The 15658-nt window shown below is 33.9% G+C and overlaps 1 protein-coding gene across 1 annotated transcript in view; it reads left to right on the top strand.

Moving 5' to 3' along the window:
• The window catches only part of LOC111637876 (oxysterol-binding protein-related protein 2-like), a 30456-nt gene extending 24888 nt beyond the window's left edge, over positions 1-5568 (top strand). The window contains exons 7-12 of the mRNA XM_023383469.1: positions 5-123; positions 202-454; positions 532-648; positions 716-839; positions 3364-3454; positions 3517-5568. Of these exons, the coding sequence (XP_023239237.1) occupies positions 5-123; positions 202-454; positions 532-648; positions 716-839; positions 3364-3454; positions 3517-3619 (807 nt within the window). The 3' untranslated portion in view covers positions 3620-5568. The remainder of the gene's footprint in view (positions 1-4; positions 124-201; positions 455-531; positions 649-715; positions 840-3363; positions 3455-3516) is intronic.
• The last annotated feature ends 10090 nt before the right edge of the window (positions 5569-15658 follow it).

Below are 15658 nucleotides of genomic sequence, written 5' to 3'. Positions count from 1 at the left end.
TCAGTACGGAACCATGGAAATCATCGGTTATACAACCGGTCTGCGGGCCACCATTCACTTCAAATCTGCTGGAATTACAGGAAGGGACTTGCATCGCTTAGAAGGATTCGTTTCTGATTCTCAGTTCGTATGCTCATATTTGAATTATTGATATATAACTTATTCCTTTACTGATTAGTATTTTACATATATATTTTTAAGGAATACCAAACTACGATTTCTTTATGGCAAATGGACTGAGAATTTTAAATCGGCTAACATGAATGACTATGAAGAGTATAAGCGTGCAAATTGGCACAAATTTTCTATCGTCGATTCAAACGAAGCAAGTTCCAATACTGCACATGCCTCCAGTCCTGGTGGGAGTCCTTCGCAAACACCGAAAAAAGTAGTAGTATCAAAACTGAATATGTTGACTCGATCCTTTACAAGCGGATCCAATAAAGTTACTTCCGTAAATTTTTTTATTTCTATTTTTTATACTTGCATAATCAAATATAAGAAGCATCCTAATTTACTGTCTTCTTATAGGGATCTGATTCCGTAGATAACGGAGACGTGCCCAGAAATGATCCCAGTACTTCTATTGAAATTTCTAATTCTACAACATTGTGGGAAGTTGTGCCTCGACCTGAATATTCCTCTCAGGTTGGTTTTATTTATTACCGTATTTGTATTATAAAACAGTAAAGTTATTAAATTAATTTTATTGTAGTATTATCATTTCACTCTTTTCTCCATGGGTTTGAATCAACTGAGCGAAGAACTGGAAAAGACCTTGCCTCCAACTGACTGTCGCTTTCGCCCTGATATTCGAAAACTCGAGGAGGGTGATATAGGTAAGAGAAATTTATTTAAATTGAAACTAATATGTAGCGCAAATCAGGGTTAAATGGTGAATAAAAGTTCTGGAAGCTGCAAGTGTAAAATAAATTTTATTTTAAAAAACTGACTGAACTGTTGTTTTCTTATCTTACCAGACAACACAATAACGAGCAAAGTTCACCCTCTCATTCTTAGAGAGGTGGGTTAGATGGAGAACAGTATACGGATAACTCCTTTACCAGGGCCTACTCTGTTATTTTTGACCGATTACTGGTTGGATTCATTATTCAAACTTCAAAATAGTATATGCAAAAAACCGACGTCGTCCACTAATGTTATGATTTTCGAGGCTACAGTAAACACAAACGTGTAAAACATTTTGCAAGCCAGATATAAAAATATTCGATTTATTCATCTATTTTTACAGAAATTGCGCCTAAACAGCACGCAGTAAACATGGCTTTCAACTAACACAATATATCAATACGTAGCGCTATATTTTAGTATCTATTATCTACTGTATAAGCATACGATAATTACTTGTGTTCACCATCTCACCCTCATTTATTCTATCTGGTTTCTGGTTGATATAAAAAATATAATATTTATCAAAGTTTTAATTTTCATATAAAAGTTTAAATACCTTTTAAAGTTATAGGATATTTGTGAATAACGTTTGCAGCTGGAAACATCTAAACAAAACGAAAAGCTTTTCGTAGAATGTATTCAAAATTAATTTTGTAAAAAATAATAATAATTCTACGTTCAGCAGAATCATAACTTGTGTTACAAGAAAATTTGTAGTTGCAGAATTTCATAAATATTTTTTACACAATTATATGTAATTTGTTGCAAGCAAAACAAAAAAGCACTCTGCTAGGCTACTGTTATCGGCTAGTGACCGCATAATACGGAATTATTTTACAGCTGTAGTGGATTCAATTTGAATTCGATTTTTTTCTTAACCATACAAACTATTTACAATAGTTTGGAAGTTTGGAAATATTTCGTCTCTCATTCCTTGTCATTTGAATAAAATTGAAGTTGCTATATTGTCTATTTATGACAATATCTTGCGAATAACAGCCGAATGATTGAGGCAGTAAAGGAATTAGTTTTCATTCTAAGTAACCGGAAAGTCGTAAATTTCATTATTGATTTGATTCGGCTCTCACTGTTCGACATGGATGATTTGCTGTTGGACTTTGCCCCTCACTACTCCACCGTCCTTTCGGGAGCCTAGTTGAACTTATATAAACATTTAAAAAGCCTTCAGAAAGAAAGGCTGTAAAAATATAAATCTCATGAGTTAAAATTCTAATCCCTACACTCACAATTTTCATTTCTTTGCAATAAAATCTTTGTTATTTATCCAACATTCAGCTCAATTTATCACCCATATTCAAAATTATTATTTGACATGGTTTATTTTCTTCCATTTTTCATCATAACACACGAAAATAATTAAAAATCAGCAATATAATCCAATATGAATTAAGAACATTGCAGAAATTCAATTCAATTTGATCTAATTAATTAAAGTTATCGCGCGATAGTATGGTATTTAAAATAAGTATTTAAAGATTGTTGTTGCCGTTTCATGTTTCCATGTAGTTTTTCTTAATATTCTTTGAATAGAAAGAAAATAAACAACAATATAGTAATAATCAAATGCCTCGTTTTTTCTGTTTATAAAATTGAAAAGATGAAAATTATCAAACGTTTGATATATAAAATTTAAATCATATAGATATCTTGAAAAATCAAGAAATGGATAGCATTTTTCTTTCGCGTAAATGCTTGTGAATAAGCACAAAGCTGTCATATTTACACTTTATTAGAACTACAGAGAAAATTTCAGGTGTTCAGGTCCCCTCTCTGTAAGTAAATAATCAAATAAGTACAAGAAAAAGATTCAAATGTGAAAAACGCATTTATACACATGTATATACAATAACTAACAGTTTTCTTTTCATTCACAGTGGTATAAGGGTGAATGCTGGTTTGCACGCTCTAACTTGGACTCAGTTAATATTGGTTTTTGTTACGCTACTGCTACAATATGAATTAAATTGCAGTTTTTCACATAGATTATAACATAATAATTTAAATTTTTCCTATTCTTTGCTTATGTAGATTATATCTCAACGAGTAGATTAGCGTCAATGAGACTGGAACGAAATCCCTAACTATCTACTAAACGTGAAAATCCCTATCGGATTCAAAATCGATCCTCACTTATTTCCTTCCCTCTTTCTTTTATTTTCTTTGTCCCCATGCATGCATGCAGCGTGAGTCAAATCCGATTGTAATGGAAAGATTAAGGTCGGCTACATACCCATGTGTGCTAATGACTTTGGGAGTAAAATATAGTGCAGTATTCAAGATGGCAAAAAAAATCTTAATTTGTGACATCTGACAAATAACTATTGAATTGTTTCAAAGTTTATTTCATTATCTTTATATCAAATAAATTCTTTATATTAATAATCATCAGGTATTTTAAAAGATTTATTGTGGATATTTTTCCTACCTCAGATGGAGCTGCTTCCGAGAAAAATCGATTGGAAGAAAAACAGCGAGAAGCCAGGAAACATCGAAAGAGGAAAAGAGAAAACTGGACATCTATGTAAGTATTCCGTTCATTATTTTATAATATAATTGCTAAATTAATCAAACATATTGTTTTAGGTGGTTTGAACTCGGTCAACATCCCGACACTCAAGAGGAGATCTGGCTTTTCAAAGGCGATTACTGGCAGAGGAACTTTGTCGATTGTCCAGATATCTTTTGACTAACCAGTTGCCGTTTTTGGCTACAGTTTTCTAGAAATGAAAACCGTTTCTCTTATTTTCGGATTCGTTCGTAGACATTTTGAACATGTGACTGTCCAAACAATTTTAATTTATTTGCAAAAAAGAAACATGAGATATTTACACATTATAATTTCAATTTATCATATATTAATATATGTCAAGTAGAAGTATCGTTCGTCTTGTTGTCAAGACTCCATTCGTTCAAAAAACCCTTAGAAATGAATATTCGTATTATCGGCCGTTAGAATTGATTATTTGTCAGTCACTTCAACAATTAGGCAGAGTGAAGATCAAAAAGAAACGCATGTCCCAGAAAATTCATTTTGTATGAATTGTTACAATTTGGAATGAAAGTGTTTTTTTTTCTTCTGGCAAAATATTCTTTACATTTGGTAAGTCAAATATTAATTAATAGTAACGGTTATGGATACGAAGAAAATATATTTTTTTTCTCTGAAGGGGTTGATAGCGATAACGAACATCTTCGGAGTTTTGAGACAACAACTCGAGCGAGCTTCTTATGCTTCCCTCTGGAAACACAGACAGGATTTCGACTTAGATCAAGTACAAACCATTTCTAGAATCAAGGTTTTTATAAACAGAACTAAATCACCAACCTTTTGGGATAAAAGTAATCCTTTTGTAATTTTAATATGGCTTTTACAATACCAGCACATAAGTAATTTCCATTAAAACCGAACAGATCCCAGATTAGTTTATCACCAGAAAATTTTCGCTCAACTAACATTACATTTATTAAGAAACCTATTCGAAAAAAAACCCTCTTCCGAGAACTAACCTCGAGATAATCGTGTTAGCTTTGCAGGGACCACATCAGGGATCAATCTTGATACGTAATCAAAAATGCATTTTGGGAGAAGCTATCGCTCCTCTTATTTTTTGTAGAGCCCAAGCACTTTATTGTTTAGAAAATTGAGTATGATCTACGAAGACGAGAAGTATAATTTAAATGATGGGGTCAAGCGAAATAGAAGTGTCTTCCAATCAAGCCAAGCAATAAAGTTTACTGCAAAAAATCAACAGACAAAGTATCTTTACAAATGAGAAGACTGAAGGGTCTCTGAGACAAATTAGAAACCAATAGCCCATTTTACAAATATCAGCATAATAACCTGATATAAATTAGTCCTCCATACCTATCTAGCAACATTTACGTAATAAAATGTCTCAAAGCTCAACCGAAGTCAACTTGTTACGCTTCCCCAATGTATGGTTATTTCTATCGCCCGAAACGAGTGTATGAAGAATCCAGCAATAAGGGAGAAAGCTGTAAATAAGCTATCGTCGTGATTCCACATATCATTGTTTGTATATAAGTTGTGCAAATAAAAACGTAGTTACGTTTTTAGCTTATTTTCATTCTATTTACCTCAATTACAATCAAACAGTATTGAGTTTAAGTTATAAAATTGCAATGGGCAGAAATTTTTCACATATAGAACAAATAAAGTTTCAGAATTGCCATTGATTCCAAATACCTACTTTAAATAAAAGTATCCTATATAAAAACATAAATGGTAATAATAAATAGCATTGTATATTGCTTTCTCGTTACCCTCTCCTAATATGATCAATCGAATGAGAATCAGAAGTTTAAAAAACAAATTTCAAGTAATCACTTTGCCCAAGAAGTGTCATGTAATTGATATTGTTGTAAACCCAATTTAGTTTATGATATCTCACAACTAGGGATGTCATCACTAATCGTGGAGAAAAGAAGTGATCGGCCACCCTTCTACAAGAATGGTATTATGTAAACTTATTAGCGTCTAATAAATCGTTATTATTCTATATATTAAAAAAATCAGGTCCAGTAATTGGTGGATGACTTTGAGGATATTAAAGAATATCATTTCAAATATAATGTAATATCTTAGAAAAATAATTCTAGTATATTTTAAATAATTAAAAAAAACGCTTTCATTATTCATGTTGTTCGAAATTAGGAATGTGGGACGATGGGGCGGCCTCACTCATCATAACTCGTACATAATTACAGTGCATTTACACACACACAATTAAATTCGAAATTTGATTATGTTTTTAGGATTTCGGAGTGGGGTTGGGGCCACGCCTATAAAACATCATTAATATGCATTGTCATTGGACATAAGTATGTTTTCAAAGTTAGTCTATCTATCTTAATTTGAAGTGAATGAAATTTGAGGAAAATACAATGCAATGTAAATAAAAGCGTTTAATAAAAAGTGTGTAATATGCAGAATCTGTTCTGTACATGATTATGTACAGAATTTGCACGATATCAACATATGTTACATTGCAAAATATTAATTTCAAATCAGGATTAAAATTAAATAATGGTGACACATCGGCAGGCACCTCGGCCACCCTCCAATGTGCTGACGGCCGGCTAGCCGAGGCGGTTTAGGCATCATCCTACCACTCTGGAGACCCAGGTTCGATTTCATTCAGCAAGTAACTCCAAGAAGTTTTTGGAGTGGTCCATCCCGGATATATCGGGCTTGGAACCTCACCATTCGGCCGTCCCCTCTGTAGGCCTGGCCGAACCCACGTCGGATATGGAAAAAAGCTCCTCTTAGTGCCCTTAGAGCAGAAAAAATTTAAAATGGAAAAAAAAAGAAAATAGACCTTGATGTAACTTACCTGTAGACAATATAATAATTTTCATGCCTCGTGATAAGTTCCTTTTTCACCTAAATCGCCGATACAACAACCTTCCACTTACGAGTTAGATTTCGTTGCTTCTTTTCTTGGATTCTGTGGTTGTATATGTAACCAAACACACCAAAAATAAAACGAAATAAACACTGAAAACACCCGCGTGTAACGCAGCAATGCTTTCATACGTAGAGCGACAGACGACTTGAGGTGCATAACAAATGTCTTTATGCATTTTTTCTCAGCGCACATAGTTTGAACATAGAAGCATCGTTCGAACTATGGACGAACTTCGGGTCGAATTTCTTTCTGATTTAGCGATCAAACTCTGGAACGTTAGAAGTTACAGTCGTTTGAAGTACGAGGTACTGTACCACTGTATATACTCGAAAGTAATGTTTTTTTCCAAATTTATCTACATTGAAAATACAATACAGTAAAGACTTGATTATCCGTTAGTTTTTTAACGGTCAGAGTGCTAAATTCAGTTTCGCGGAGTAGTGTTGCTGTATTTTTTCCTTTTTATTATTACCATAATTGTACAGTACTGTATTTTACTGAATTTTATGTTAGCCTCTATTTCTGTACTATATGCTAGTTAAGGTACTATACCACATAAGTACTGCATTGAATAGTAACTAAACGGTTGATCGTACAGTACTGTAAGAATGGGATTGTGTATTAATTACGGAACATAAATTAATTTTTCTGTACTTGTACTGGCTGATTTCTTATTAGGCCCACTCGGCCTTGGGGCACAAGAATTTAGATGGTAGTAAAAATTCAAAATAATAATAATGAAAATAAAATAATGAAAAAATAATTTTATATAGAAACAATTCATAAAGGAACGAGCAATTTTTGAGAGTGGTCTATCCTGGCTACGAACCTCACTAGTCCCCTCTGTAGGCCTGGCCGAATCCATACCAGATATGGAAAAAAGTAACCTTAGGGCTGCCGAGCTGCAATTTTTAATCATATTTTTAATTTATTTAATTTAAAACATATGCTCTCCACCTCAAATTAATAGTGGCTTGCCCCTGTACAACATACTTTTCCTTTAACAATAGAGTCGTGCCGGTCATCTATGTAACACCTTTCAGGGGAAAATTTTTCAATTGAAATAACGTGATTTTCTCCCAAACCGAAAGTTATTACATAGTTAATTGAGGCCTCCTGCCTCTAGGGAGGGTTTCCATATCTGGTTTCGTCTTTCATATATCTAACTCCGTTCTCGAGATTAAGGAAAGACAGACTGACAACGGCGACAGTGGGAAATTTATAGTTCTACAATTGTTTTATTTTAATTTTTTTTTAATTGTAGCCCAATTAGTGCAATTTGAAAACTTAAACAGTGATAAAATAAGACATATCAGTTAAGAAGTATTAATGTACGAATATATTTTTCATGAACACAGTGATAATACCAATAACGGTTTTCAATAGCAGTGCCCTCTGCACTTTCGGTATTTAAAAATTCTGTAAAAATACAATTTGCGGATTAGGATATGGATGCGCCATTTCGGCAAATTTGCTAACTCGCTTTCCTATCGCTCCGAGAGAGTGCCGAGTTGACGTTCAATGTGGCAAAGAAAGGAAATGTTTGTTGTTACGATGTTTTTTGTAAAAATTATTTTAAAAACGCCCCATTTATCATTTTTTACGTTTCCAAAGATTTATAAAGTATTCGATTTGTTTAATTAGAAATATGAATGAAAAATTAAGATGGAATTTACGCGAAAAAATGATCTGAACCTAAAATTATGACTTGTATTTACAGACGAACCATTGAGTTCGTCTGTAAATACAAGTCAAATCATCTGAAATATTTTAATCTGTTTATGTTATTTTATTAAAATAAATAATATTGTGGTCAATTAAAATAAAAAATAAAAACCTCAAATAAAAATAATTAAATTATTTAATCGTGTATTAAAGTGTAGTAATATACATATTTGAATTTATATTCATATCCAAAAATTTTTTTAATTTTCTATAACTAATATTAAAATTTATGAATAAAATAAAATTTGGTTGTTTTAAAAAGAATTTTGAAATTTTATTTTATTTTTTTTATAAATTATATAAATCTACTTAAAACATAATACATATTTGTATACAGTATAAATAAAGCTACAATTTACCAATATATTAAAAAAGTACACTTCAGTAATAATTTACTCCTTTAAGCTGGCAATATGCAATACATTTAGTTTTTCCTGAAGGCGTTGGAAATTTAGTGTAATGCTGTTCTTTGGAAGTGTCGCATCCGCATCTTAATCCGTGATACAATTATTGCAGAATTTAAATTATAAAATAAAATCATTCGTGCAAAAATGACACTATTATTTGAGGCATTTGCATATTTGTGAGTCTTTCTCACAAATATGCAGAATTTCTAAATATATCACTACTGGTAAGGGAAATTCTATTGTTCATCTATTCGAGTGGTTTTTAACCAGGGGTCCATAGAAAGTTTTCAAGGATTCATGGGTTTGAAAGGGTAAAAATCAACTTAATTTGTCAACTAAAATCACATTTCATGCATAGCATATGCCAGACATGGGCAAATGCAGCTCTTTTTGAGTTACATGCGACTCTTGCTGAAAGTGTTTATTTCTGCTTTTTATTATTATTTTTACAATTTTATTTCCACAATTTTGTGAAAATATGTTTATTAAAAAATTCAATATTTGTTTTATTTTATATTTATATTATATAATAAAACTACGATACAGAACTGCGGTACGAAATAAAAAAAAGTACAGAACTGCGTCTCTCCCATGCATTTTGCAAAACCTGCATTTCGGCTCCCACTAAACTCTTGCTTGCCCATCCCTGGCATATGCCCTTCATTTGAAGTATGAATCAGTATGTGCTAAATGCCCAAAGCAAACATGTTTATTTCTGAGATAAAAAGTTTTAAAGAAAGCTCCAGCAAGAGTTGCTCTGTATCATGAAGTAACATAGTTTCTCCTGCTATCTGATCCAGTTATCACAAGGTGGGTAACATGGATAAGAGCTGGTATTTTCTATTTTGAAAATTTTGAGAAAATCAAAGAATTTGTTCTGTATAAAAGATTTTAATTCTGCTGCAATTGGTCAAATTAAGAACTTACTTTTGGACGCTAGGATTCGAACAGAACTGTCTGCTGTATATTCATGCAAATTCATTGTTAATGCATCAGCGAATTAGAAAAGAAACATTTTAAAAAAGAAAAGCAGTGAAACCTGAGGCCGTATTCTGGTCACTGTCTCTGGTCTCTCGTCTCTCGCAAGCCGGTTCGCTAATCCAAATGATTAGCCAATCATTTGGATTAGCCAATCAGCGACCGGCTTGTGGGAGACGAGAGACCAGAGACGGTGATCAGAATACAGCCCCTGTTTTCTTCAGTAAGAGATAAGTTAGATGAATTTGCCAACAAAAACTTTATAATAGTCTTGCTAAGAATCCAAACTTAAAGAAGAGCGTTTCATGCAATGACTAATAATTTCGAGACCGAGTAATGCCGCTAACATCTGTGGATTTTGATTTTTTCGGTTTTTTCTGCATACAAAGATATTATTTCATGTAAACGCAGAACATTTACATTTGAAAATTTGGAAATGATTACCATTATCTGAATTAATTCATTTATTTTAACAAATGATAGTCATTCAAGCGACAATGATATGTGTAGGGTAAAAACATATGACCTATAAAAATATACTGTATCCTGTAATTTAAATAAACATTTTCACTCAAGATAGATGCCTAACATGATTTTTGGCACCACTTCTTTACACCATTTTTGTTTTTTAGCAGCCTTAAATCTTATCCTTATTAATAAGGTACCGCCTTTCCATCAGCAGTTTTTTTTTCTTTAAATCTTACATTAGGTGAACCATGTCATTTGCAATCCAACTGGAGAACATTTTAGAATCGGTAAAAATGGAGTCTACAGTTGGTTGCACTTCGGTTATTTTTTAACATTTATTTATTGATTGATCTGAAAGTTGATAATATTATATTGACGTGTTAATAAAACTGTAGAAACAATCTTTGAATAGAACAACTAAATATTAAAAATAAGCGTGGCAATTGCATGTTACACATGCAATTGTCTTTTATGATAATTGCCGCTCAGCTTTTAGGAGCGGTCGCGCGGTATATTACATGCAAAAACAATAGTTTTGCGCTGTCATGTCAAAAGCCTTTTGGCGAGCGCTCGCCAACAATGCACCTGCACCATAAACCGAAATCAAAGGATACCGAAAGCACTTAGGCAGAGGCGTGTGATAAATCATAAATCGTATACATCAATATCGGAATAACAGACCAATATAAAAAAGCGTTGCGTTAAAATTTTTAATTATTGAATAGTTCAAATAATATTTTGATTTGTAATATTCTCTGCTTATGCCTCCCCCTTAGACTACGGTTACTGTTGATGCGAATTCTGACAAAATCTTGTTCTGACGAGTTCGTCCGAACAAACAAATACCTGTTTTCCAATGAGAGTGTTTACTTTGGCAGCGAAGGGCATGTCAGAACATGCACGATATAGTCAGAACCATTCGAGCGTTCAAACGAGTTTGATTTTTTCGTGCGTTCTGACGTTGAATTTCGAGTGTTTTGGTTTTTTCAACATGGATATTGATAAATTGATTAGTCTTGTGTTCGAGAATAGATGTTTGTGGGACATGAAAGACAAAAACGATCACAACAGAGATATTTCTCGGCAGAGATATCTCTCATTCTGAAATACTCGAAAAACTTTTGAGGGTTGTCCCACAAATCTTGATATAACATTTGAAACCTCTCCCTTATCGTCTCTTGCGGAAAATAAGTGGTTAACATGATTTGTTTTTCCACCACCTATCAACAATAACTTAATCAACGGACTTTCAAGAAAATAAAACTCATCAAGTTCGTCCATTTTGCTGTGAGGCAAAAACGGTACTGACAATCAGAAAACGCGCAGTGTATCCACCTTGTTTTGACGAGGATTTCAGAACAAGATTTCGTCAGAATTCGCATCCACAGTAACCGTAGCCTTACGGTGCCACCTGATGCGGCCGCCTCTCTGCATCATAGCACGGTACGGCCCTGCGGCACAGCCTGACTAAGTCGGAATTTTACGTTATTGAACACGGCCCTGGCAACGTTGCTGTCTACATTCGTAATTGAAAGAATGCTACATTTCAGGTAGTGGTTAGGGAAGATTTAAATATTTTTCCGTTAACGTTATTTCTGATCTCCTGAATCTATCCAAAATTATCCAAATTAGATCCATCGATGGATCTAATTTATGGATTTCATCCTTAACCTAAAAAATGTTTTATAAAAATTTTGCATTTTACAGTATATAATGTATGCATACATTGATTAGAGTATCTTATTTTTGTATGTTAAATCTTTACATGTTATCTATGTTAAATGTAGTAAAAATTGAAAATAAAATCATATTTTAATAAAGCTTCGTATCATATTTAAATTAAAGGAAAACACATAATAAAAAACAGTAAAAATCAAATACTAAAACAATGTTTCTCAAATTAAGATGAAGTAACAATGAATTTCGTTTGTCATGATCTTTTGTGGTAAATAATGGAACTTCCAGTTTTTCTCTTTGCAATAGTAGTAGTACAGTAGCATGCCAATGCTAAGTAGCATACCGGGCAGCAATTATCTTCCATCAATTCCATCGAATCATGGGTGAGGATTTCAGCTTCCTCCTACGTCATATTGAGAATCTTCCAGGGCTGTGGAGTCGCGTAAAAATCTACCGACTCCGACTCCGACTTTTCCTTACCATCCGACTCCGACTCCGACTCCGACTCCGACTAGGGGGCAGACTTGTTACCGAAAGAGACCCAGAAATTCTGATGTTATCACGTGACCTCAGAATAAAATATTCAATAAATAGATTTGTAATGAGATAGAGCGTAGAAACTTTTTATTCCAAAGCTAAAAGCCTTCTCTGAGTAATATATAAATATGTATTCGATAATTTTTACTTTTCCGGCTGTTATATATAACAGAAGAAAAGTGTAGCGCTCACTCAAAAAATGATCCCTCCCAAATTTTTACATTTCATTTTTGGACTCGGGACACCTTGAAATTTCGAGATATGCAAAAGATTCGAGGTTTTTTTTTCTGTGTGTGGATGTTAGACTGTATGGGGGGCATGATTTCGTTCACCCTGTTTGAAGTCTAATAATTTCTGTGGTCAGAGTGGTCAGAATCGGAGTCAGGTGGTTTAACACTGGAGTTAGTTATTTAAGTCAAAGTGGTTGAACTAAATCATGTCCCCATATACATTTTAACATCTTAAGCGAGAACATTTTAACTGGTTTTACTGTACTATTATAAAATGGCAAAAAAACTTACTTTGAGGGTAAAGACGAGTTTTATTTTATTTTTTAAAATTTTGAACGCTAGTAACGAGTAAAATATTCATTAAGAGATATGACACATGACCACTTTTATGTCTTCACCCTGTCGACCTTTAATTAATTAAGAACCAAAATTTAATAGTATTAATGCCTCTTTATACGCAAGCTACAGTGCCACATTTCGTTTCTTAAACTTTACCCATTCTGAGATATTGTTTAATATCTCAGAAGAGAAAATAAAGAAATTAAACAAATTAGATGTCAACACACACACACATGCGAAGTTTTCCCCTTTATTGACTTTTTTAGGGGTTCGGGAGGTCTCCAACAGTGTAGATTTGAAAAAAAAAACTTGGAGAGTCAAATTTGACACGATTCCAATACTTTTCCGTTTTACGTAACAAGTTGGTAAGTAAAAAGGAGTCGGAGTCGGCGGATTTTTTGACTACTCCGACTCCGACTCCGGCTAAAACATCAAAACTCCACGACTCCGACTCCACAGCCCTGGAATCTTCAGATTTTGGAGAAAATTTCTACGCCAAGTATTCCTGGGGCGTCCTCGTGGTCGTTTGGTACCCGAAGGAACCCATTTCATGACTGTTTTAGGGATCCTATTGTTCTCCATACGAAAAATGTGGCCGGCTAATCGAACTCTTCTATCGATGACAATGCTGTGAAGTTTGCACATTCCTTTACAGTGGACATTTTTAATTGAGGATTTATATTTGAAAATTTTGAGTTTCACGTATGTGCTAGGATCACTTTTAAAAGATAATGCCTGTTCTTTAATAATCAGAAGAATTGTTATTTATTTCAAAATCTTCAATATTTTTAGATTTACAAAATTTTAAGATCCGAAGGAAACCTTTTGTTTTAATATTTGGTATCTTTGTAATTCATTATTTATAATATTATTTTTATTTCAAGTATGAGTCAATGAAAAGGTTCTTAATGGCATATGCAATCTTTATTTTTCTTTTCTTTTATTTTATTTTTTGTTTGTTTTTAAAGTTAATTGTATAAAAAATTAGAAAAATTGAATTTGAAAGAGACGACTAGAAGAGCGGATTACCTGATAGTCAGTGCGTGCTGTGACATTTGATGACAGGGAAGCTGTGTTTCTGTAAGAAGCCGACTTCCAGGGAAAATCAGTTAATTGTGAGTCAGTGATGATCTACGGTCCATTCGTATTCGTTTGTTCGATAAGCCATTAAAAACCGTAGACTTCTTTAAATCTATTTTTAATAGATTATCTGACGTACTTAATAAATAAACAAGTTCAATATAATTACCTCTGTTATTAGATTCGATAGATTCCTTAGCGGCCAGATGGCCGAGCGGCAGTAGCGTACCGTAGTGGGGGCGGCAGGGGCGGCACATTTTAAGGGACGGCAAAATTTCACTATAAATAATAATAATATCTTCTAAAAATTTGAAACATCCTAATCTATACTTGCATCGCGCCTACGATAGTGCTATCGTCCGGACAGTCCGGGAATCGGCTCACCGTCCGGGTGAAGTAGTGATTTTTTCATCCGAGGAAATCCTGCAAAACCTGTTGACCTTTTTTTTTATTTCGCTTGTACGATTTATTCGCTTTCATATACACCACTAATATCCAATATAACTATTTTAAACAGGCCGAACGGTCAAGGTGGCAGCCTACTCCCCAGAAATTTTTTGGGAGAGTGGTCCATTCGGACATGTCGGACCCCGTCCCTCACCGCCCGGCAACCTCATTGTTGGCTTGGACGAACCCATAATGGGTTTGCAATAATAGGCCCTATTAGTGCCCACAGGGCGGAAAGAGTTAAAAAAAATTCGATAGAATCCCTATGCTCTCTATATGCCAATTTTTGCTTTGATAATATATATCTATATATAACATCTATTAATTTAGACATAATATATCTATTAGCCATAACTATCTCGTTATAATTTTTAATATTTATTTGGCACTTGTGCAGTTTAGGGGGTACGGCTGTTTGAAAGGTTTTTTCCATAAAATTAATCGATTCTAGACTAATTTGACTCGAATGTTTAAAAAGCACGTATAAAGATTTTGGGAATAATCAATACAAAATATGCTATAACAAAAAACTGTAGGAATACTTACCGAGTGTGCACCATTAGAAGACGGCATTGCTTAAGCTTGTTTTCGTCGCGGAGCGGCACACAGGACGGCGAACGCGTAGGAAGCGTGTCACGTGACTACTCATCTCTGACGTGTTTCCTGATAACTTATTCTTTTTGCGAAGAATTCGCTGAACTTTGGAGACATCATTAATAAAAAGATTAAAACATCATTCCATTCTAAATATGGATTAAAATCAACATATAATAACGAATATTAATGCGATAAATAACTAATAATTCCGCTCTGCTTTTAAATGCCCTTGAGGAGGCTACTGAGCCGTACCTCTTGAGAAGAAAATCGATTACATCCACGAGTAGAGTCGCCGTCGTGCCGAAGGAATGATACTGGACAGCGAAGGGGTCCAACGGTCGTCACGAGTTCATCTTACAGAAATACAGTGGTGCCTCGAATAACGGACGCTGCGAACAACGGACTTTCTGTTTGGCCGTTACGTGACTCGAGCAACGGACTGGCTTCGAACAACGGACTTTCTGTTTGGCCGTTACGTGACTGGAGCAACGGACTGGCTGCGAACAACGGACTTTCCGTTCAGCAGTTACCTGAGGCGAACAAGTGCGAATGATGTTTCCACAATTTTGCCGTTGCCAATGACAATCTGCTATTTTTATACAGGTAACCCCCGTATAACACGGTAGTTACGTTCCAAAAAATTGCCGTGTTATGCGAATCCGTGTTATACGAAACAAAGAACTAATACGAAAAGGAGGGTTAGGTTCCAAAAATTAAAAAAACATGCTAATATATTTTCATAATTAAGATAATATCTTCATTAAAATTTTTTAAGTGATACATATTAATATAAATTAAACAATGTTTTCTT

The sequence above is a fragment of the Centruroides sculpturatus genome, unplaced genomic scaffold, assembly GCF_000671375.1.
Source record: "Centruroides sculpturatus isolate CEXI.00-Female unplaced genomic scaffold, Cexi_2.0 scaffold1039, whole genome shotgun sequence".
NCBI lineage: Eukaryota > Metazoa > Arthropoda > Arachnida > Scorpiones > Buthidae > Centruroides > Centruroides sculpturatus.
This window is presented reverse-complemented; position numbering and strand designations above follow the sequence as displayed.